This window comes from Tachysurus vachellii, chromosome 16, assembly GCF_030014155.1.
Source record: "Tachysurus vachellii isolate PV-2020 chromosome 16, HZAU_Pvac_v1, whole genome shotgun sequence".
In the NCBI taxonomy this organism is placed as follows: Eukaryota; Metazoa; Chordata; class Actinopteri; order Siluriformes; family Bagridae; genus Tachysurus; species Tachysurus vachellii.
The window spans coordinates 16091557-16114587 of NC_083475.1; the positions used below are offsets into that span (position 1 = coordinate 16091557).

Here is a 23031-nt window from a genome sequence, read left to right on the forward strand (position 1 = left end):
TTCTGGCATTTAGCAGACACCCTTATCCAGAGTGACTTACAATTTATACAACTGAGCAATTGAGGGTTAAGGGCCTTGATCAGGGGCCCAGCAGTGGCCCAGCAGTGGCAGCTTGGTGGACCAGAGATTCGAACTCATGACCTTCCGGTCAGTAGTCCAACACCTTAACCACAAGGCTGCCACATCCCTCATAAACTCATTTAATGGGGTAAATTTAACAGTAACACAATAATAATCAAAATACAAATGATTAGAGAGCTCATATTTGTGTCTTTGATTTCAATTTCTCAAATCCTGGCAAAATGACGGGCAAAATGGGAAACATGTCATTGTGAGCTAGTAAAAAATTGTGTCTGTACCCCTTTTGTTTCGTTTGTTTACTCCTAGAACTATACACATTGTAAAAGCCATTTCAAGCAACATTTAGTATACAATACACAAGACTTTTGGGATTCTGTTATAGTCTCTACAAGTAAAACTTAGTTACAGTTGCCTCTAAGCCATTATTTTCCAATAACTTGAGTAACTAGTGACTGTCATTGAGCCAAACTTTCAGAGTAAAGTTAAACTAAAGATATACTTCCATCTAGTGGTTATTATTAAACTTACAGGAGAAGGTATTACAACCCTGTGGGACTTTTTATCTCATTACCCTTGTGTAGTCTTTCTACACAAGCGCGTCAACAGATTGAGTGTTTAGTGCTGTTTTATGTGTTTTACAAGATAAAAATCTCCAACACATTAAAGTATGAATCTGCTGAGATGAACTGGTTGAAAATCTTTTCCTGTTTTTCAGGCATTTTTTTCTTTTTTTTTATTTCCTGCTGTTAAAAAAATCAGTCCATTTAGAAACATAGTGATATGTTCAGTACTGTGACTTACCATTAATACCATTAATGAATACCATGAATACCATTAATTTTACGGAAAAAAGAAAGAAAGAAAAATGTTTGAGTCTACGATGCAGTATATTAACTTCACCACTAGGTGGCAGGCAATGATTTGTTTTCCACAAATGTACTTAATAAGAATAGGTCATGAATCTTTCATTCATTCATTTTCTACCGCTTTTCCGAACTACCTCGGGTCACGGGGAGCCTGTGCCTATCTCAGGCGTCATCGGGCATCAAGGCAGGATACACCCTGAGCGGAGTGCCAACCCATCGCAGGGCACACACACACTCATTCACTCGCTCAATCACACACTAGGGACAATTTTCCAGAGATGCCAATCAACCTACCATGCATGTCTTTGGACCGGGGGAGGAAACCGGAGTACCCGGAGGAAACCCCCGAGGCACGGGGAGAACATGCAAACTCCACACACACAAGGTGGAGGCGGGAATCGAACCCCGACCCTGGAGGTGTGAGGCAAACGTGCTAACCACTAAGCCACCGTGCCCCCCATGAATCTTTCATTCTTTAGAAAATAAAAAATGTAACTGTTGCTGTGAAAATGGTCTACATCCAACATGATCTTGAACAATTTAGAGCTTCAAAGCCAAAAGATAGACAAAGACATACCGTAGCTGTACTGACTCAAGGGGGTGAATATGAATGCAACATACAAATGTCTAATTTTGTGTCACAATCATTTTTTGCTCCTTTAACTGCTGAACATAAAGATATTGTGTAAAGCAAATGGTAAATATTCCAAGTTTTAACACTTTTAATTGTGTTAAGTGGTGAATAATTATGAAAGACTTTCGAATTATACCGGATTTGAAGATATACAGTCATGTGAAAAAATTAAGACACCCCATGAAACCCTGTATTTTTTATTAAATAGTTAAACATATGAGCATCCTATCTTTATTTGAACAATTTTGGAAGGTTCAAGTTATATAACTAAACAAATAAAATCAAAGAAAAGTATTTTTTAAATAATCTGTAAACTGTAATTAAAAAAAATCTTTCTTGTGAGGAAAAAGTAAGGACACCCCCACAATTATTTGTACTTAAAATGGATAAAATTACCTACTGGTGCACCACATCAGGTGCAAATGTTTAGAACAATTTTACAGAGAATTTTGAAGAAAGCTTGTCTTATTTCAACCTCAGACATTTAGTTTGGTTTGCTCTTAATTGGTGAATTAAAGTGAATGGTGTATCACCATGGTGAGATCCAAAGAGCTCTCTGAGACCTTCAGAAAGAAGATTGTTAACTTTTATGAGTCTGGTAAGGGATATAAAAAGATCTCAAAAGAATTTCTAATCAGACATTCCACTGTCTGAAAATAATTTGCAAGTGGAGAACATTTAAAAAAGTGCCAACATGGCCAGGTCAGGACGTCCAAGCAAATTCACCCCATGAACCCTGAAATATCATCACTGGACCTACAGCAAGCTCTTGCTACAGTTGATGTCAAAGTGCATGAATCTACAATGAGAAAAAAGACTGACAGCTTTAATTATCATTGAAGGTGTGCAAGGAGGAAACCTTTGCTGTCTACGAAAAACTTGAGGACAAGACTGAAGACAAAAGACAGGACATTTGAAATAATGTGTGTTGGACATATGAGTCTAAAATTGAATTATATAGAGATCATAACAGAGGGCATGTTTGGCATAAACCAGATATAGCATTTCAGCAAAAGAAGCTCATACCAACTGTGAAACATGGAGGTGGAAGTGTTACGGTTTGGGGATGCTTTGCTGCAGCAGGACCTGGTCAGCTCACCATCATAGAATCCACTATGAACTCTACATTGTATCAGAAGGTGCTTGAGGAACATGAAACCATCTGTCAAAATATTTTAGCTGAAGCAGTACTGGACCTTGCAACATGACAAAAACATACCAGTAAATCCACCAAGGACTCAATGAAAATTAAAAGATGGTGAATTCAGGAATGGCCAAGTAAAAGCCCAGATCTAAATCCAATTGAGATCCTGCATGCAGATTTGAAACGAACTATGTGCAAGAAACCCCTCAAACATCACACAGCTGAAATTCTACATTGAAGAGTGGGGGAAACTTTCTTTTAGTTGATGTCAGAAACTGGAACATGGCTACAATAAACGTCTCATTAACGTTATTTCAGCCAAAGGGGGAAATACTAGTTATTAGGGCAAAGGGTTTCGTCACTTTTTCCTATTTTGTTTAATCAGTGAAAAGTGATTTGTCATTGTTGTTGTTGTTGTTGTTTCATCAACAGATACAAATTAAAACAAGATCAGAAATTAATATGTTGACATTTCTTAAGAGAACTTAATATTTAATGGAGGTGTCCTAATTTTTTCACATGACTGTAGGAAATACTGTATGTCTATGATGTGAAAAATATTGTTTGAAATATTGGCCTTCACATCGAGCACTTCACATTTTCATTTTGTTCTTATAACATTTTCAGGTTTTTGTGAATGTTTTGATATGTTGTGGAGTTTACAGGTAAAAATCATGCTTGGTCAAATATTGTGATACATCACAAGTTTACATCAGGTTTTAATAAGCTTCAAGGCATGCTGTGTTTGCTCGGAATATGCCAGTGAACCGACAGAAGCTTGTCCAAAACCCTAAACTACACGTGTGATGAGTGTATTTGTCGTATGAGGTGTGTATGTAGGTTCTATCATGAGTGCATGCTTGTGTTGTTGTACATGTGTGCATGAATATGTTGACTTGTGAATCAAAGGACACGTCAGACTCTCTGACTCATACTGCAGCCCAGAGGATTCTGAGTGAAGGGATAAAACTAGGCAAATAAGTAGATTCAGGTCAGCCTGAAGAAAAGCAAGCCTGTTCTTCTCTCTCTCTCTCTCTCTCTCTCTCTCTCTTACCTTCACTTTCTCTCTGCATCTCTCTGCGTCCAGCTGAAGTAAGTACAAATGGATTATAATTGCTGACCAGTCCAGATAATGTTTTTTTTTTTTTTTTGCTGACATGCAATTATTTTTAACAGACCGTACAGGTCTAATTAGAAAACATGCACACATATTCACACACTCACATTCACTCACTCATGCACAGAATGTCTGTTAAACTCCTCATAATTATAGACCCCAGGTGGCAGAAATTGCTAGGTAACCATAGCAACGCTGGGCTGGGTTGTAGCATGATGGCCTGATGGATGAATTCAGGAAAGCAGTTAAATAACTGGGCCATAGTGGTGGCCACGTCACAGCTCAAGAATCCTGGGTCCAGTCTTGAGCTTGAGTTGCTGTTAAAATGAAGATTCACATTTTTTCTTGGATATTATCATGTGGCGGTTTCTTCCCACCTCCAAAACACATGCTGGTGGAAGGGTTAGTGTCTCTAAAATCAGCCTGATGGTAGTAATGTGACTATGGATGAAGTGTGGATAAAGAATAAAGTGGTTACAGTAGATAAAAGAGTGACACAATCACTGAACACTTTAATAGCAACACCTGAAAAAGTGTACATTCATGCAATTATTTAATCAGTCAACATTGTGGTAACAGTGCTGTGTATAACATCATGCTGAGGCAGGTCCAGAGTTTTACTTAATGCTCACATTAAATATCCAGATGTGGAAAAATGGGACCGTGTCCTGTTTATTGTTTTTTTTTTTTCAATCTTCAACTGTACATTTTTGGTGCCCAGTGTAGACTGTAGATTATTATTACTATCTTATTATTGGCTTTGCTAAGAACACGTTGTAGTTTTCTGCCCATCCAACCTCAATACATTATGAGATCCTTTTCTGTGCACCATGCTTATAAAGAGTGGTTATATGAGCTGCCGGCTTAAATCAGTCTGCACATTCTTTGTGTGTGTGTGTGTGTGTGTGTGTCCTTGTGTGTTTCCGTCCCATAATATGACTCCACGCTTCACTTCTGTTCTACATCGATGGATAAAACAGTAAATCCACATCACAGTTATCTGCCTTCCTTTGTCTTTGCCCAGATTTCTTTGTCTTTAACTCATTTCAATGACCTTACTCTTTGTAAACATGCAACATACAGCTCTACTTCTATTTCTTCCAAAATTTTTAGCTAGAGTATTAAGAGTATTGGAGGAGGTTAACTGGCTCCCCTTTGTCCCTAATTGTCTCACTTTGTCAGAACATATCAAATGATGCAAAAGATTCATTCATTCATTCATCTTCTACCGCTTATCCGAACTACCTCGGGTCACGGGGACCCTGTGCCTATCTCAGGCGTCATTGGGCATCCAGGCAGGATACACCCTGGACGGAGTGCCAACCCATCGCAGGGCACACACACACACTCTCATTCACTCACGCAATCACACACTACGGACAATTTTTCCAGAGATGCCAATCAACCTACCATGCATGTCTTTGGACCGGGGGAGGAAACCGGAGTACCCGGAGGAAACCCCTGAGGCACAGGGAGAACATGCAAACTCCACACACACAAGGTGGAGGCAGGAATCGAACCCCAACCCTGGAGGTGTGAGGCGAATGTGCTAACCACTAAGCCACCGTGCCCCTGATGCAAAAGATGTCAGTTTTAAAAAGAGTAATCAAATGCAATGTGTTCCAATTGCTAGGAAGCTTTCTACTGAAGGTAGACTGCATTTTTACACAGTCCTGAGATTAGTATTGATCCAGTAGGAAGTCAGTTGCTCACTGAAGTGCTCATTTTGGCCAAAATGCATTGAATGTATTTTTCTCAAACATAGCTAGCTGATATTATCTATAGTAGAGATTTAGATGTGAGGCTATTCTGATGGGTATCCCAAATGCACAGGTTCTGCAAAGGTTCCTTCTTCCCTTAAAATGCTGGTGAGACATATTGAATCTTTAAAGAATGTAGCTATCAAGACTGTTGAAATAAGTGAAATTAAAAAGAATAACAGATGACACGAAGCTACTCGCCTTCGACCCTTTTCCTTTAACATAAATCACCACCTACTGGCAGCATAACCCATGTGACCTTAATTCTCGGAAGAATATCAGATACACAATTAGTTAAATTTTTAAAGAGTTAGTGTCCAACTGTGGCTTTCTGGATAATATGACGTAATGATGTTCTGCTAACTGTAACACGGTTAAACACAAGACCTGTGGGTTTTCAAATAATATTGCAAATATCACAAAAAAGTAAAAACATGTTTATTTTATGTAATATAAGCCTGTCTGTAATAGAATCTTCATGGAACAGATAGAGGATGTTAGAAAGGACCTTTAATGCAATTTATGTTTTTTTTTTTTTTTTTATAATTTAACAATAGACACAGCCTCAATTCAGCTATACAAAAATTTGGAGGAAAACGGAAATTCTTCCTTGTATCTTTCTTATTAAAATAATCTAAAATAAATAAATAAACAGAAGGGACTTTACAGCATGAACATGATTTCTGGCCTGATTACCAATTGAGAGCTAAGACTTATGTACAGTACAGCACATGGTTGAATGTGTGTGTGTGTGTGTGTGTGTGTGTGTGTGTGTGTGTGTGTGTGTGTGTGTGTGTGTGTGTGTGTGCGTGTGCGCATGTGTCTGTACATGTGGACATATAAGTGTGTGCGTCTGTGTGTACATATGCACATGCTTGCATGTGTCTGTGTGTGTGTACATATATGTGTGTGCATATGTGAGTGTACATGTGCACATTCTTGTGTGTGTTTGTGCATGTGAGGGACAGAGCTAGTTCTATGGTCTACACATTATTTAACCTTATCCTGATCTAAGGTTACAAGCAATACCATTGTAATGTAGTGTTATATAATGACGCTGAGAAGGTCTTCACCTGTTACACAAGAGAGATGTAAAGTATTTTTAACATTTCCGGTTTACCTGTAAAATTAAATCATTTTTTTTTTATTGTGTGTGTGTATGTGTGTGTAAAGAACACGTATTATTTGACTGTGGGTGTGCGCATGTGTGCATGTACAGTATGTGTGACTAGGCATAAGTGCTTTTTTCTTCTTTGCCTTTTCTTGTCATTGGCTGTTGGATCTTAAGAAAGCAGATTAGACCTGGGTCATAGGGGTGTGTCCTATCACTAAGGTGAACTGCTACAGGAAGAAGAGACACACACCTCACTGTCCCTTTAAGAGACTATTTTAGTCAGACAATTTTCAGTTGTCATCAGCAGCAGACCAGGACATTAAGGGTGGAACCAAGAGCATGGTACTGTTGAGGGGGTTGTGCAGGAATCAGAGAAGACTAAAATATCACAAATGAAGAAGACTAAGTGGATGAAAACTTGTCCACACGTAGTTTTCTCTATATGGAATGAGACCTAGAACACTGTGAAGGTATGTATCTCATAGTATTTAACTTTATATTCTTTCTCTGTACTTTTGATCATAACAGATTCTTGTATATATGTTAGTGTTGGTGTAGGTTCGGGTTGTATTTTTTCAGCACCGTAAGTATTGATGTATTTATTATGACTGAAACATGAACAGAGATACTGTAAAATTTACCAGAATAAATTAAATGTTAGTGTGTCTCGTGTCAGTGTTCCGCAACTGACCTGACACTTATCTGTAAGTGATAATATCGGACTATTTTGATCGCATTGTCTGCCTCACACAATATTCAGGCTATAGAGGTGCATATTCAAATTTTAATGAAGGTCATGGTGTGTGTGATCAGGTGTCAGTCTTCGGTTACACACTTCTCATGAAGTGCAGCTGTATGCACTCACGCTATATATACAGACACACATCACACATGTGAGACACACATCACACATATCTGTGGTAACTGTGGTTGCCTTTTTATCTGTGAATATGGCACGGCAGGCTTCGTGTTCATGTTGTCACTTGAAAACATGAAAAGCGTTATACAGTAGTATTGCACCTCTGTTCAGCCATTATTGGGAATAGCTGTGTGCTTTTCAGTTATTGTAGTGACAGAGAGAGGGAGGAGAGAAAGAGAGAGAGAGATTGACAGAGATGGTCAGAGAGATGGAGTAAAAGAACACCATGGAGTGGACTCTGTGATAGTATTTCTTGTGCTAACAGCAGATAATGCTAATGGGCAGCTTAGTCTGACGTTAATACGGTTAGACCTCTTTAACTGATGGGCTAAGGTCATTCTTGGTCTCTAACACAGATAAGGGCCTGTGGGATGTTCTCAACCCAGACACAGAAAGAACAAGTTAACCACTGAGCTTTAAAACCGTCCTCGATCATCCGTCTTTTAAGTGAGGTGGATGGAGTTCCGTTAACTTTTGGTGATATTTAGTGCCAAAAATCTACATTTCTGTTATTAAGATGCATCCTGGTGTTTTCCGTGGGTTCGCAAGTCAAGTGTAGCCTACATGCTTAGATGCATGAGCGGATGTGTCTGCGTGTCATCAACGATGATGTGTGTCACAGATGCCAATTTTACATAAGAATAGAGTCTAACCAAACAGGGCTACATGACACTTTCATAAGCCATTCAAAATAACACGGAATACCTTCATAAATATTAATCAAGGCTTATTCCAGTAGGTGTCAGCTGTCATAAAGGCTACGTAGATCATGACTCTTCTGTTTAAACAAGGATGATCCGTGACATTTTCCAGCCTTATTCCTGCTAGACTTCTGATTAAACCTCAGAGACAAACACCAGAGACAATCAGTATACAGTAACACTCTTGTTGAGGTATCATAGCACTGTCAGAAGTGTTCATCAAAATATAATAAATAATACAATCAATACAGTACCACAGCATATACACAGCAAATTGTGTAGTTATTTTTGATGTCCTATATAAACAGTAAAAACATGTGGAATTATTAATATGGTAAGGATATTCCCTTTTTGTAAGGAGTCTTCAGTCTCAGCATTATACATTATAGGTGCGATAATGCATTAATGATAGTTGAATGAACTTGTTAACATTGGCAAATTGTTGCAGTATAAGGAGAAAAAAAACATTGTTATGTAATGTTTGAAAATAATCAACTTTATGATGGTAATAGATTGTGCAAACTCATCATTGTTCATGCCTGGTCATGTTTTATTTGTTGCTTAACTCGTTTTTTGTTAATCATAAAAATCTTTATTTGATGATTTTCTACATTCTTCTATTTATGTCAGGAACAATGTCATTTCACAACTTTCCATCAGCTTAGGCTGTTTATCGTAGTTTTCATAATAAATTTACATCAAAACGTATAAAAGTAGCCTATGTTTGGGGAAAAAATGTTTACGTCAGTTGTCATAATTGTGCTATGTATCTCAGTGAACACTGCCATTAAGTAGTGTATCGCTTTCTCTATAGACTTAGAGTGTAATAGAACTACAGTATGTACTTATGGTGACTTCCACCAACCAAGTGAGGTTTTAATATGTTGTAACTGATATTTAGGCACACAGGTTTGATACAGTATACAACCCTTGAGTGCCTGCATTTACTGATATCTCTTGGATAGAAAATATCCAACAACGAATAATATACATAGATTGCAGTTCTATGGCCATTGGCAACCAAGTTCGAGGTTGTGTAGACTCTTAGGCTCCACCATAGACACAGTCTGTTCTGCAGTGGAGATCAATGATGACCTGAGATTTCAAACCATTATAGCCAAAGAATCATCAGACCATGAGGTTAATCATGTATGCGTGTTTGTGGGTATTTTCCAAGGTATAGTTGCTGTGTATTTATATATATATATAGTGTTTTAATATACACCTTTCATAGGTATATATAATTCCAATAGACATGTTATGTGAATCAAAGACTAACCTATATAATAGGTTATAATAGGAATAACCTATATAACCTGTATAATCTGTCCCTTTGATTCCTAATGGCGATGAACGGTGGGCTGTGGAATGGCTTCTTCATTTCAAATCAAATCAAATCAAATCAAATTTTATTTGTCACATACACATACATACAGGGTACGACATGCAGTGAAATGCTTTATGCAACTGTCCTGTATTAGAATAAAAGGTATAAAAAAGCAAAGAAAATAAAATAAAATAAAATAAATAAAATAATAAAATAATAAAAAAGTATAAACTGTATAAGAAAACTATATTAAAAACTATATAAAAAATATAAAAGGAGAAATAATGTATATACATATGCATAAATATACATATACATAAATGTGTATGGTTTTTTAATTTCTGCTCTTTTATTCTTATACCTTCACCTCTTTGTGGAGCTTGTTGTTGATGTTTCTGACTGTTGTTTTGGGCTTTTTCTTCACACCTATGACAATTTTTCTGTCATCAACTGCTGTTTTCCTAGACCAACCTTTTCAATGTTTGGCTGTTATTTCACTAGTACTTTCATTTTTTTTTTTCAGGACAACCTGTTGTATTGGCTGTGCTCAATGCTTGTGAATGGCTGAAATGTTTCTTGTTTTTTCAGTTTCAGAATGACTTGCTTCTCTTCTATAGACAAAACTCATGTCCGTTTATTCTTTTTGACAACAAATGCAGTCTTCACAAGCAAAACTCAGGGCTCAAACCCTAGACATTTACAGATATTAATCGGTCTAACCGAGCACACCTGGGTAAGCAGAAACTTGTGTTATTCACATGACGATCTACGTTTGTCACCTGAAAAATGGGTGAGTGCAAATAATGGTGCCGTACCTTAAGTTGTTTAACATCTGGATGTAAGTATCAGTGAAACCTTTCATTTGAATCTATTATGACTTGCTCATCTCAAACCCAAATGTCTTCAGTGCATAACATAGGTCTTACCATTCTTTCCATTCCAGGCTTTCCATTCCAGGCTGTCCCTCTCAGGGAAAAGGTTTTATGAAAGGTTCTACAACAGCATGGTTCCCTATCAGAAATACAACCCTTTTCTGGTTCTGAGTTCCTTTAATTATCAAATAAACCCTTAAGGAACCATTGGTAAACCATTTTAGATCTCAGTGCAGCTATAAAAAAGACATAAGTATATATACAGTAGTTTAATGTATTAAATATTAACAATCCACTGTTGGGTTAAGTTGCCAGTAAACAATTATTTTACCTGTGTTTATATAAGGGGCTGGTTTCTCTGATGTCCATATATAAATTTCAAGCTAAAAGAAATAGCTGTGAATGACATTGACTATTGATATATAAAAAGGGAACAAGATGAATTAAGGCAACACCATAAAATGAGAATAATAATGAAACAGGTTCAGATGCCACAATCACAATCAATATTATATCTCTGTTGACTTTATCACAATCTTTGATGTCTAGCTTCCTTTATGTCATCCACTCTTCTGTGGATGTGGCCACATGGAATTCAATGACCGGAGGAGCTGAGTAGGATCTGTGTTCTTGTGAGAATGTGTAGTCATGAGCGTATGATCTCTGTGGCTGTTTGATGATTTAGCCTATTGAGGGGTGACTCACCTTATGACAAACCTTATGACCAATGACCAAGTGTGTGTCCACAGTACAACTTGGGCAGTGCTCCTACTACTACTGTAGTTTAGATGCATTCATCTAAATGTACATTTTCCAGTTTGACTAACACTTTTATCTAGGATACAGTACAAGTGAAAGGTTTGGGTTTATGGGTGATGATCTAAGGCTCCAGTGGCAATTTGGCGACACTGGGATTTGAAAATTCTGCTCATTGGATTACTGAGAGCCATCACTTACCATACATGCATAATTAAATGCATCACTTTCAGTGGATAAATCCAAAGTCTAGTCGTAATTATCCTTTCAGTAGCATTTTAAATGAGAATTTTTTTACCATTTTGGAAATTTTATAACCATAACAAAATCAAGTTATGCATACAATGTTAGGAAATGCATTAAAGACAGAACATCCCATCCTATGCAGGTTTGTTTTCTCATTTTAATAAGGTGTGGCAGTGACAAATTAATGAGGCACCCTGCTCGATTCAAACTAATGATACCCTATAATGAACAAAAGCACTAGGTGGGAAGTAGCTAATTAAGACATAAGTTATTCACTCTGGACACAGTATTTTTGGAAGATTACAGTATGCGACGTGTTTTGTTTGTATGGGATGGGTGTTAGGGGGCTCTGATTTTAACGCAGCTAGTCTCCTTTAATTTTGTTTCTCCTTTGCGATGGCTCACGATCGCCTGTCATTGTCTGCGCATGCGCAGCGCAGACGAAGAGAGGCGAGCACTAGCGGAACCGCGGGCAGAGACGCTGTTCTCGGTAAATCAGAGATGCGCGTTGTTGACCAAAGCTGTCTCACAGAGAGTCGCGCAGATACGGATGTGAAGAAGGTGTAACATGCCGTGTAGAGCCGCGGACAGCGACCTTACAGCCTTCTCCCGACCTGTAAATCCGTATCTCTGAAAGGGAAGGTAGCTACAGGAAGGGGAAGAGGGTTCGATCATGGGGAACGAGGCGAGTATGGAGGGTGGCGACGGCGCGCTTGCCGGGGAGCTCACAGGACCAGAGGCGGAGCTCAGCCGCCTGAGCGAGGAGGAGCGCAGGAAGCTCATCAGCACCATGGCAGAGGCGCAGGCCAGGCGAGTTGTGTTTTCCGGGCCGGAACGCATTTTAGGTGTTGGAGGGATGCGCAGATCTACTACGCGCGAGCGTTTTGTGTGTGTGTGTGTGTGTGTGTGTGTGTGTGTGTGTGTGTGTGTGTGTGTGTGTGTGTGTGTGTTTTCAGCGCTGTGTTTTGAACGGGCTTTTCTGCAGCTTGCACCTCACGACAGACCTAAACACACCCACTTAAGATGCACAATCCCAGTAGCTAATAGGGTACTGCACCAAGAGTCAGACCGGTTCAGACGCCACGGTTGTATTTGATTATCTGCTGATGGCCAACTCACACCAGTAGATCCCAACCATCTTGCCTACAGACCCGAAACCACAGCAAGTAAAGGTTGCTTTCCTTATCACTGCTTCCTGCTTCCTTAGAAATATACACCTTTCAGAGACTGATATATTTCTATGACCGTTTGGATCAAACGCTTAATTTTCCTTCTAGATTTCATCAAATAGCAGTTAAAAAAACAATTCATGTAGAGAATATATGCGTTTTCTTCTAAAATATCTGGCTCCCATCAGTTTTATATTTTCTTAAGAGGTCCTTGTTATTTCCCCTCGTATTATTTGTCGATCTATAAGTGATTGGCCTTCGCTTTCTCCGTGTTACACACACCCCCTTCTTTACGGGCTGGGTAGGTGATGTCATACGCTACTGTGGAAACCACTGGGTCGGAATAAGACGCGAAACGAGAACACATCAAATCAGATCTAATGCAAACATATATACTTATTTATAAATTTAAACTGTAATAATACCAAAAGCCAGTGGTTAATAGGAAGCAGAATCCCGCTCTACAGAATTGTTTTTAATCTGACTGGTAAAAAGGGGAGGGGATATAAGCGTTAAAAACACTATATATAGCACGGCGAGCAGGAATGCCGTGACGCGCCTTGGATCTCTCTCCTCTCTCTCTCTCTCTCTCTCTCTCTCTCTCTCACACACACACACACACACACACACACACATACACTCGCTTTTCTTTAAGGAGGATGCATAGTGTAATGTTACAGCTGAGGGCGGAGAGGATCGAAGGTTATAAGGAAGCTATGATGACCGCGAGGACTCTGTGTCTGTAGGCTCGCTCTCCATGGTGCTGAAATTTTCTCCCAAGATTGGTGTATGGAGAAATCAACAACGTGCATGGAATTTCATGTGTGCCATCGTTAACTCTCAAAATATAGAAAGAGAGAGAGAGAGAGAGAGAGAGAGAGAGAGAGAGAGATGTTACAAAATACAAATACTGTGTTGAATCATATGTAAATTAAACATTGTATTGTAGAATCTATATTTTTCACACCAGTTACTGTCCTTTAAATCTAGTATGTCCACTTTATGATATAATGCCACACTTTGGAAAAGGAAATAGACCAAACTGTACTTTTCAATGTCACCAATCTTCTGGCAAGCCTTTTCAGTAGATCTTGAAGTATGGCTGTGGAAAATTGTTTAGACACAAGAGCATTAGTGAGGTCATGCACTGATGTTTGGTAAGGAGGCCTGTCACATAATCAAAATCACAATATATCTAGAAGTGTTCAGGGGGAGTGAAGTAAGAGCTTTGTGCAGGCCACTGGATTTCTTCAACTGCAAATTATGTTTTTTATGAAGATAAATTTATGCACAACAGCACTGTCATGCTGTAACCGGTTTGGGTCACTTAGCTTCAGTGAAGGAAAATCAGTGGATCAGTGGAAGCTAGCACATTAAAAGACATTCCTGACACAATATTTTTCAAATATTTGAGTTGGGAAAAGACCCACATATGGTGGTCACATGGACAGGTGTATGCATACCTTTGGTCATACAGTGTACATTTAAAAATAATTTTAATTTAAGGTATATAAATGGATCGCAAGAATCACCTGTACAGCTTTGCTCTAAAAGCCACTTAAAGGTACAATACATATACTTTCCCCCCCCAAAATACACAAACATTTAGATTAATCCCAAAGCTCTGAGTACTGACACATATCTGATACTAACATCCTCAAGCTTCTGATTGTGCCACATTTTAAGAAATGTGCTGTCATGTTCACATGCAAAATTTCATTCAGGTTTCTCAACCACTGCCTGTTTACAGGAACTGTCAGTGGATTAAATTTAAAAGTCTCATTGAACAGTGTAAACACATCATTTCAAGCCACTTTCAGCATCTGTTCTTAGGTTTTTATTGGTAACCTAAACATTTAAGGTGTATTCAAGTTTGACTTTTTCTAACATTTTTTTAACTTGATTCAAGTTTGATCCTTGCAGCAACTAATTCTAGATTGCTAGACATAATGTGTTATTTTGTATGCAGGTATATTTGGTACAAAATAACCTCATGAGTGGTTTTCTGGCAAAGTGTGAAAGCATTAGTATTATACAATAGACAGTGCTGTTCATCATATTTTTCAAGGATCAATGTCGATTCAGATCACACTATAATTCCTGGTGGGTAAAATGTTGCATATAACTGCAGTAAGAGTGCATTTCACTGTGCCTGAATAAAGTATTGATCAGAATGACGTATGTATTGATGTAAAGTGACATTTAAAACCATCCAACTGCACCTAATCACCAGGCACATGTTAAAGTAGTTTTATGCAACCTCTGTTTTAAGAACAGCGCTGTACATTGACATGGAAGATAAATACGCAAAGGGGTGTGCTGTTATAGGAAAATAATCAGTATGGAATGTTTTTCCTCTTATACCACAGAAATTTGTAAAAAGGTTGTTTTTATTAATCAATCACATGACCATCTATCCATTTATGTTACAGGTAATGTTGTGAAATGTCTGCAAAAACGTTAATTTCTGTTTTTTTATGTCAGTTCTGCTTCACCATACATGTACTGTACACTCTATCAACCCCTTAATATGAAAGAGCCTGGATGTGTTAATGCAAGTCTGAAGTAGGTCGAATGAAAGTAAACGCTAGATGATGATTTAGGTCTGTTTGTTTTGTTTATTACTGTTGAATATTTTCACCAAACAATGCTTATATATTCAGGGGATGTCACTTTACTTTGTCATGCAGTGTCTAAATTTAAATGTTGGCTTATATTGTCTTCCGTCAGTAATCAGTAAGTCTGGATCATTTATCCACATTAGGCCTAAAGTTGTTGTAACTATTTCAGTTACGTTATGTAATCTGTGGCATAGACCACCAATCTTAATTTTTAACAAGGAGGATCAATTCACCCATTATTTGTTTACTTTACAGGTCTACAGAGTATCAGCCATCTGGAGGACGAGGTTCAGGGGGCCTCAGTAAGAGTCGAACAGTAGATGCATTCGGAGAGGGTCCACCTCCCAAGCCAAAGCCAGGACGCAGCCCTTCCTCCCTCAGCCTTCTTGAGTCCCGCTTTCGGCAAGAGCCCAAAGACCCAGAGCAGCCTCGCACTGGCATGTTTTCCTCATCCTTTCTAAGTGGGGTTTCTTCAGCTGTTTCTTCTGCCAGTATCCCCAAATTCAGCCTTTTTGGTGATGATGAAGAAGATGCAGGCAAACAGGGACCAAAATCCCCTGGCCCACAGCAAGGCGCATCCAAAGGACAAGGACCCCCAGGGCAGAAACAGGGAGCTGCACCACAAGGAACTGGGGGAAAACCTGCTGGGCCTTGTCCAGGACCTGGGACTCAACAGCAAGGGTCTAAACCTAAAGACTCTGGGCCCCAGCAACAGGGTCCTGCTAAAGGCCTACCCAAAGCTGCACCTCAGACTGGTGGAACTGCAAAGCCTGGTGGACTGCTTTGTCCATTATGTAAAACCACTGAACTAAACTTGCAGGCCAAAGACCAGCCACCCAACTACAGCACTTGCACACAATGCAAACAACAGGTGTGCAGTCTGTGCGGATTTAGTCCTCCTGACTCAGAGGTAAGATTTCACAATACCCATCACATAACCTTTAACAAATACACCAAGACACCAAGGTGGAGATAATTAATAGTATTATATAACTTATGATTGGTACAATAGAAATGTCTGCCTATAGAGATTTTTACAGAATTACTGTTTAAATTAAAGTTTAAAGAAAACAAAAAGGTTTACTTCTAAAAAAAAATCAAGTGCTCAAATATCTGGCTGTTAATTGTATTTAAAGCATGGCTGGGTTTGATTATGAAGGATGCTCACCAGGCATGGTAAAGTTGCTGCCTGTATTGTTTTCACTTATGTGAATATGGCCATATGGGCTGTGGCAAAGGATTATTGAGGTGATTCCCATCATCCTCACAGGAAATCACAATCATACTCAAGGACTCATCAATAGGCTAGACTGTTGGCAACACTGTAGCCATACAATTGACTGGTATCTAATTCAGGCTATATACTTTGCATCCAGTGTTCTCAGAATAAAATACAGATTTTAAACCTGACAACCTTGACCAGTAATCAGTAGTAGTTGTAGTAGTATAGTCACATGCATAAACTCTTTATAAAGCACTACTGTAGGACATCATTACATCAGGTTCCATAATATAATGTTCAAAGCAACATAGTCAAGAATGTAAACACCAATGTTTAGAGGCTCTGGCTGTACTGCATCTTATAATGCATCATAAATGTGGTTTCTCAAATTGTTCATCAGTATTTCATGTTTGATTTATTTAAGCTTCTTTCAAATGCGAGCGGAATTTTATTTGAGAAACCAAACATATCTGTCAGGATGTATTATATAACATGCAGTACAGATACTGCACCAGACCCTGTGCTTTAGAACCTTGGAATGCACAATGTTCTTATAAACAGATATTATAACGCATTACATAATCTGACATTTTGACTCCATACAAGCATGATCACGGATCATATTAATAGGTAAACAGTGTTATTTTGCACCTCATCTAGAACGACACTTTGTTAGCTCTATGAATACCTGACCCCTGAGCTCTATTCTACCAATTGGAAATGCAATCTTCTTTGCATTATATTTTAATGAGGGAAAATTCATAAAATTGCTTGTGATTGTAACGTATGTGTTTTGTTAATTAAATGTTTTTGGTTGCCCTTATCTGTCACTGTTTATGTTTTTTTTTTTATTAGGGTAAAGAATGGCTATGTCTAAACTGCCAAATGCAAAGGGCAATGGGGGGCATGGAACCTCCTGGCCCTCCAATGATGAAACAGCCTCCCAAGCAGGCCTCGGCCCCTCCGTCTCCACAGCGGAAGGATCCACCAACTGGGTTGCCCTCAAAAGATGAACCAGGTAAGAAGCCTCCAATGCTGACCAAACAACAAAGCATGTCAGACACAGGAAAAGGAGCCACTCCACCACCAACTCCCATACAGAAGACTACTGGTCCAGGGGCACAACAGAAGCCTACTAAAGGCCTGGAGGAAGCTCAAACTGGACCGAAAGGTGGACAGCAGCCACCTCCACTTCAGAAAGCTGAACAAAGTCCAATGGGCAGTCCCCAACCCTCTCCTGCAAAAACCTCCCAGAAGCAGGATGGGGGTGGCTTTTTTGGGGGCTTCGGTCTCGGAGGGTTAACAGACATGACAAAACCTCCTGCAGAGTCGGTTAAAGGGAAATTGTTCAGTGGTTTTGGCTCATCCAAAGCACAGACTGGTGCTGCGGCACAGGCAAGTGACTCGGTTACTGGAAAGCTTTTTAGCGGTTTAAGTGGACTGACTGAAACACCAAAGCCACCCGTGGCCACTTCTCAGGCTACTGAGGGTGTGTCTGGAAAGATGTTTGGGTTTGGTTCATCAATCCTTAGCTCAGCCACCAACCTCATCAGTGGAGAAGAACCCAAGTCTCCTCCAGGGTCATTGCCTGACTCCCCCATTGGATCTGGTTCAAAATCTACTCCAGGCTCTCCTCTAGATTCTGCATCCCCCCCAGAAACCCCACCAGTCTATTCCAAAGAGCCTGCTTCACCCAAACCTGAGTTCACTGATGGAAAGGTCCTAACAGATAAACCCATCTCAGAGGCTGCAAAAACAAAAGAGCCTCAGACAACATCCAACTGTCCACTCTGTAAAGTTGAACTGAACGTTGGCTCACCAGATGCGCCAAATTACAGCACCTGTACAGAGTGCCAGAAAATGGTGTGCAACCTTTGTGGTTTCAACCCCATGCCACATCTCTCAGAGGTACGTGGTATGTCCTTTCTTAAAATGGTATTCCATTTGCAAACTTCTTACAGTCTGCACAAATCAAGCTGTATGAAAAGTTCGAGTTAGAGGTTAGTTAGGGTTATTATTGGTATGTTTTTTAACAACCTTACAAAAACAGCTGTTCAAATTTGCTCAAATTCCTCAAGAGATCATGAGATCAACTACCCATCGTCTCTTAGGTTGTTCATTTCACAAATGACTGACAGCGCATAAAGAAATATGAAAAAATGGTTTCTCTGGGGTTCATTGGATACTTAAGTGTTTGGTTTCTAAAGACGTTTTATTTGGAAACACTAGAAAAACACAGTTTTGAAGAGTCTTGAACAGCTTGTCCAGAGGGACAAACCAAAGATCCCTTAAGGAGGTTGAATGGAAACTTTTTGTCAGAATCATAACAGATGGTAGCCAATTTCATTGCACCAATTACACAAATGCATTAACACAAAGGTTTTGGTAGTGGTAGTCTGTTAGATAAACAATGCTGTAACTATACTCTTACTGATTTTTTTTTGCTGCCATCTTTTTTACACAGATTTACTTTTAAAGACTGTAATCTGCATAACCTTGACACACTTCAGTTTTATATTTTAGATTTAAGTCAAATAGAAAGCTCCAACATGCAAGAACAAGAAGTTACAATGAACAGTGGGCAGTGTTTATTGTTCTAGCATGTACTTGGATTTTGAGCATCCGGTTCAGTCTTCCTTATTGTAATCTGGCTAAACTATTTCAGGTATGCTAATCAGATTAGCCCTAAGCATGGCCATCCTGCATCCTGCAATTAAATGGCCAATACTGTGTGATTCCTTGTGACAGCTACTACTGCTGTGTAGGATATGTGGTTCTGGTGAGCCAAGGGGGAAATTTTAATTTCTGCCATCTTAATGTCATCAACTGATGTAAAGTAGTGACTGTCTGATGTGGGTGAAGCAAATTGTCAGCTCCAATATGCTTCCATTCAAATAAAAAGAATGGTACCTTCCCTTACAAGATCACTGGCTTTCAGTGTGGAACATAGAATTGCTAATTATAGGAACAGACTGATCATAATTTTAGACATATCCCCTCCTCCCATAGCTGAGTGCTTGTCTGTACTGATTGTGTATGTGAATTTCTTTGTGATGTGCTTTGCCTGAGGCAAAGGAGCTTGATAAATTGGATAATTAGCAATGTTGTGGACTGGGCACTCAGAATATTATTCTACAGTTGCTCAATATTGTATTATCATCTTGCTGAAAATTTGTGCATTAATGTGTGCGCGCATAAGCCATAAACATATGCTTTCCCTTTTTGGTATGTTTGTGTGTTATGAAGTGCCTACTGTACATGTGCATATGTTTCCATGTGCGTGTGTGTTTGTGTGTAATCCTTTCTTGCTAACAGGATTTAAAATGTAGCAGAATGCCTACAGGCATTTCTTAATCTGTCCATATTTATTTTATACTGCAATGACAAGATTTACCTTTAGTCCCATTTGCTTTCCCCTTTTGTCTCTTTCTCCTCACTCTATCTGCCCAGAGGCACCACTCATCCTCTCCTTTGGGGTTTTCCCTTAATAGTACTGCGATGCCTCACAAAGCCTTTTCTCCTTTTCATCATCTCTGTTGATATATCTGATTACAGAATAAGGACAGTCAAAGAATTGCCTTTATGCAGAGATAACAACCGTATTTATACTCACAACTCACCATTTTAATTGCTTATCTACGGTTAGTTTTGAGCTAAGTGTTTTGAGATGCTCCCTCAGCTTAACAGGCTGTGCACTTGTGGAAAGCTGAGCAGCCTAATGGCCCATTCAGATGCATTTTAGTACACCGCCCCCTTGATGGAGGGAGCGTGTGCCAAACGCATGCCTTCACTGCTGTTGCTCCTCCATGGCGACAGTGCATAGCAACACTGCCATGTCCCCCATAGTAGTCAGTTATGAAACGCTGTTCAGACAGCCGTTGCGTAACAGGAGAGCATGTTAGAACTGAGTCCTGGTCTCTTTCAAATAAACAGTGATTGCTTTTTCAACTTCTTCAATTTACGTTTAGTTCTATTTGAGCAGACATATCCGACATTCACACTATACAGTAAAAAATTGGTATAAGTTTTACAATAATTATCTGGCAACCTGGGCTCACAGTCAACAATTGCAAAACTGTACTGTAATTTCTTAAATGTGATAAAATAACATATAATCCAGTACATTTGCTTATTTGGCTAAACTGGGCTGAATATTTAGCGTTTTGCTAAAGGACCCAAAAATGGTAGTTTGGTGATGCTGGAAATTGAATAAATGATCTTATTCTCAGCAATTTAACAACTAAACATCCACAACACCAGTGAAGCCTCACTCTCTAGTGATCAGTGAGCAAATCATGTGTCATTGCATCCATGCTTTAGAGTGTTGATGACTTCACAGCAGTTCCACATAGGGTTGGACCAAGATTTAGATCCCTCTCCCAGGGTGTGTTAGCCATCTGCTCCTGGCTTTGAATCAGGATCAGGCCACCTGATGAGTTGCATCCCTCAAATTTACTTTACCTTCACTCACACTACAGAATTTATTCAGTCAAATATTAGCTAACATTTGATAGCTAGCTATTTAATTACATTAAATAGGCGATATATAGAGGCAGAGGTACCTACTGAAATACTAATTCAAATACAAAACCAAATTTCTATCAAACACGCTATGTTAAGACTAATAATGAGCTGGTCTATTATTACAGCCTTTACCTATAGACTCTAATTAAGGACAACAGCTAAAAGTTAGGGTTTACATCGCTAGCTTACAGGTAGCCCTTGTTGACAAAGGGTCCAACTATTTACTTAACAAACACAGGTAACATTCTATTATATTCTTTTGTAGGATGAAGCTATGAAACTTCAGTCGGGGTGATTTTTATGCTGATATATTTTTAGTAGTAGTAGTCTGTCATGTAAAACAACAAAAAATGGTTTTGCCCTCAATTTTAAAATAGAGTGCACTGCAGTATAAAAACTACAAATGTTAGGTACAGTAAGCTTTTTTTCTACATCCAAAGCAATTTACTTCAGCCATTGTGTCTTTTTTCTATGTCTGTGGCTTTCTCTGTTGTGTTGCCTCCATCCTCTATGGTACCACCCACATTCCCATCCACGGTGACCCATCCGCCTCCGGCTCAGGGCTGCCTGTTTCTGTATGGGCACTCTCGCATATGGAATGTTTAGTCAGTCTGAATCAAACCCTGGTGCATTTACCCACTCAGTATGGTTTGTGAGGAGCAGGTGTAAGCTCACTCCGGTGTGGATTAAAGCAACCAGTATGAGAAGGGAGTAAGTCCCTGATTCAGCCTGACTAAAGGAAGTGAGTCAAACATCCTGTGGGTTGTGAGCAAGCATTTTTATTTACTCACAAGCTGGCTAAACTCACATGCATAAAGTAGATACAGGAGCAAATGCTGACTGAAAGAGAAGCACATCTGTCCTGGACAATTGTTGTGCAAACACTCATTATAGACAATTGTACTGAAATGAACACAACACAGGACATAAGAATGTATGAGAATATAGTGGATATTTTTGACATTTGTCTGTCCTCTTGATAATGTGCTAGAGTGCTGAGACAATTTTTTTTTTCATTTGCGAGCTGCTAAGGAGCTGTTCTGTCTGTTTGAATGCGTGAGCTCCGTTCCCATAGCTACAGTCAAGTTTCTCCTTCTGTCTGTTGGGAGACTTTATGTAATGTGTACACACATTTGTGGACATCTCTTTCTGTAACTGCCCAATCACCATATATATTGCCATGGCTATCTGCCCATCTGTCTGGTAAACAGATTGTGTTTGTTCAGTCGGTCTGTCTCCTGGTTTAGCCTATTACAGACTCTCTCTAGCCTAATGAGGACTAGAGCTGCATTTCCATTGGTGTACTTTGTGCACTGTTAGTGCAAGTAGGCTACTGTGGTCAAAATTTGTTAAAACAGCTAGCGCGTTAAGAAAAAGATGTCAACAGCATTGACAGGATCATGGTTTTCCCAGAGAAATGACCTACGTTTAGACTGCAATGTCTTTATATTAAATTATAATCAAATATGATTTCATTTACATTTACAGCATTTAGCAGATGCCCTTATCCAGAGCGACTTATACCTTTATCTCATTTTTTATACAACTGAGCAATTGAGGGTTAAGGGCCTTGCTCAGGGGCCCAGCAGTGGCAGCTTGGTGGACCTGGGATCGAACTCACAACCTTCCGATTGGTAGCCTAACACCTTAACCACTAGGCTACCGCATCCCCTAGGCAACCGCATTTATTGCTGTTTCAAATTAAATCATATTCCAATATGAGTGTTTTGTATGTAATTGATTTGGTCTATTCCGTTACAGAACTATTCTTTATTTAAAACGAAACAGAGGCTAAACGTTGTTTTTAATAGTGCTTTATTGTTTGAAGGTACTCTGAAATATTACAATATGTTTGGTAGAGCTTGTCATCATATTGTACAATATTGGCATCATATGTGGTGTGTGGAAAGATTTCAAGGTTTGGTGTTCTGCTGGTTTTATTGACTATTGGACTACTT

At 39.1% G+C, this 23031-nt stretch overlaps 1 protein-coding gene across 7 annotated transcripts in view; it reads left to right on the forward strand.

Moving 5' to 3' along the window:
- Window positions 1–7078: 7078 nt before the first annotated feature.
- Window positions 7079–23031, forward strand: part of pcloa (piccolo presynaptic cytomatrix protein a) — a 61437-nt gene continuing 45484 nt past the window's right edge. For 6 of the 7 annotated variants that reach the window (XM_060889800.1, XM_060889803.1, XM_060889804.1 and 3 more), the window contains exons 1-3: window positions 7079–7186; window positions 15583–16237; window positions 17405–18457. In XM_060889800.1, the coding sequence (XP_060745783.1) occupies window positions 15767–16237; window positions 17405–18457 (1524 nt within the window). In that variant the 5' untranslated portion in view covers window positions 7079–7186; window positions 15583–15766. Of the gene's footprint in view, window positions 7187–12071; window positions 12348–15582; window positions 16238–17404; window positions 18458–23031 lie in introns of those variants that run through there. The other variant, XM_060889806.1, reaches the window with a different exon arrangement.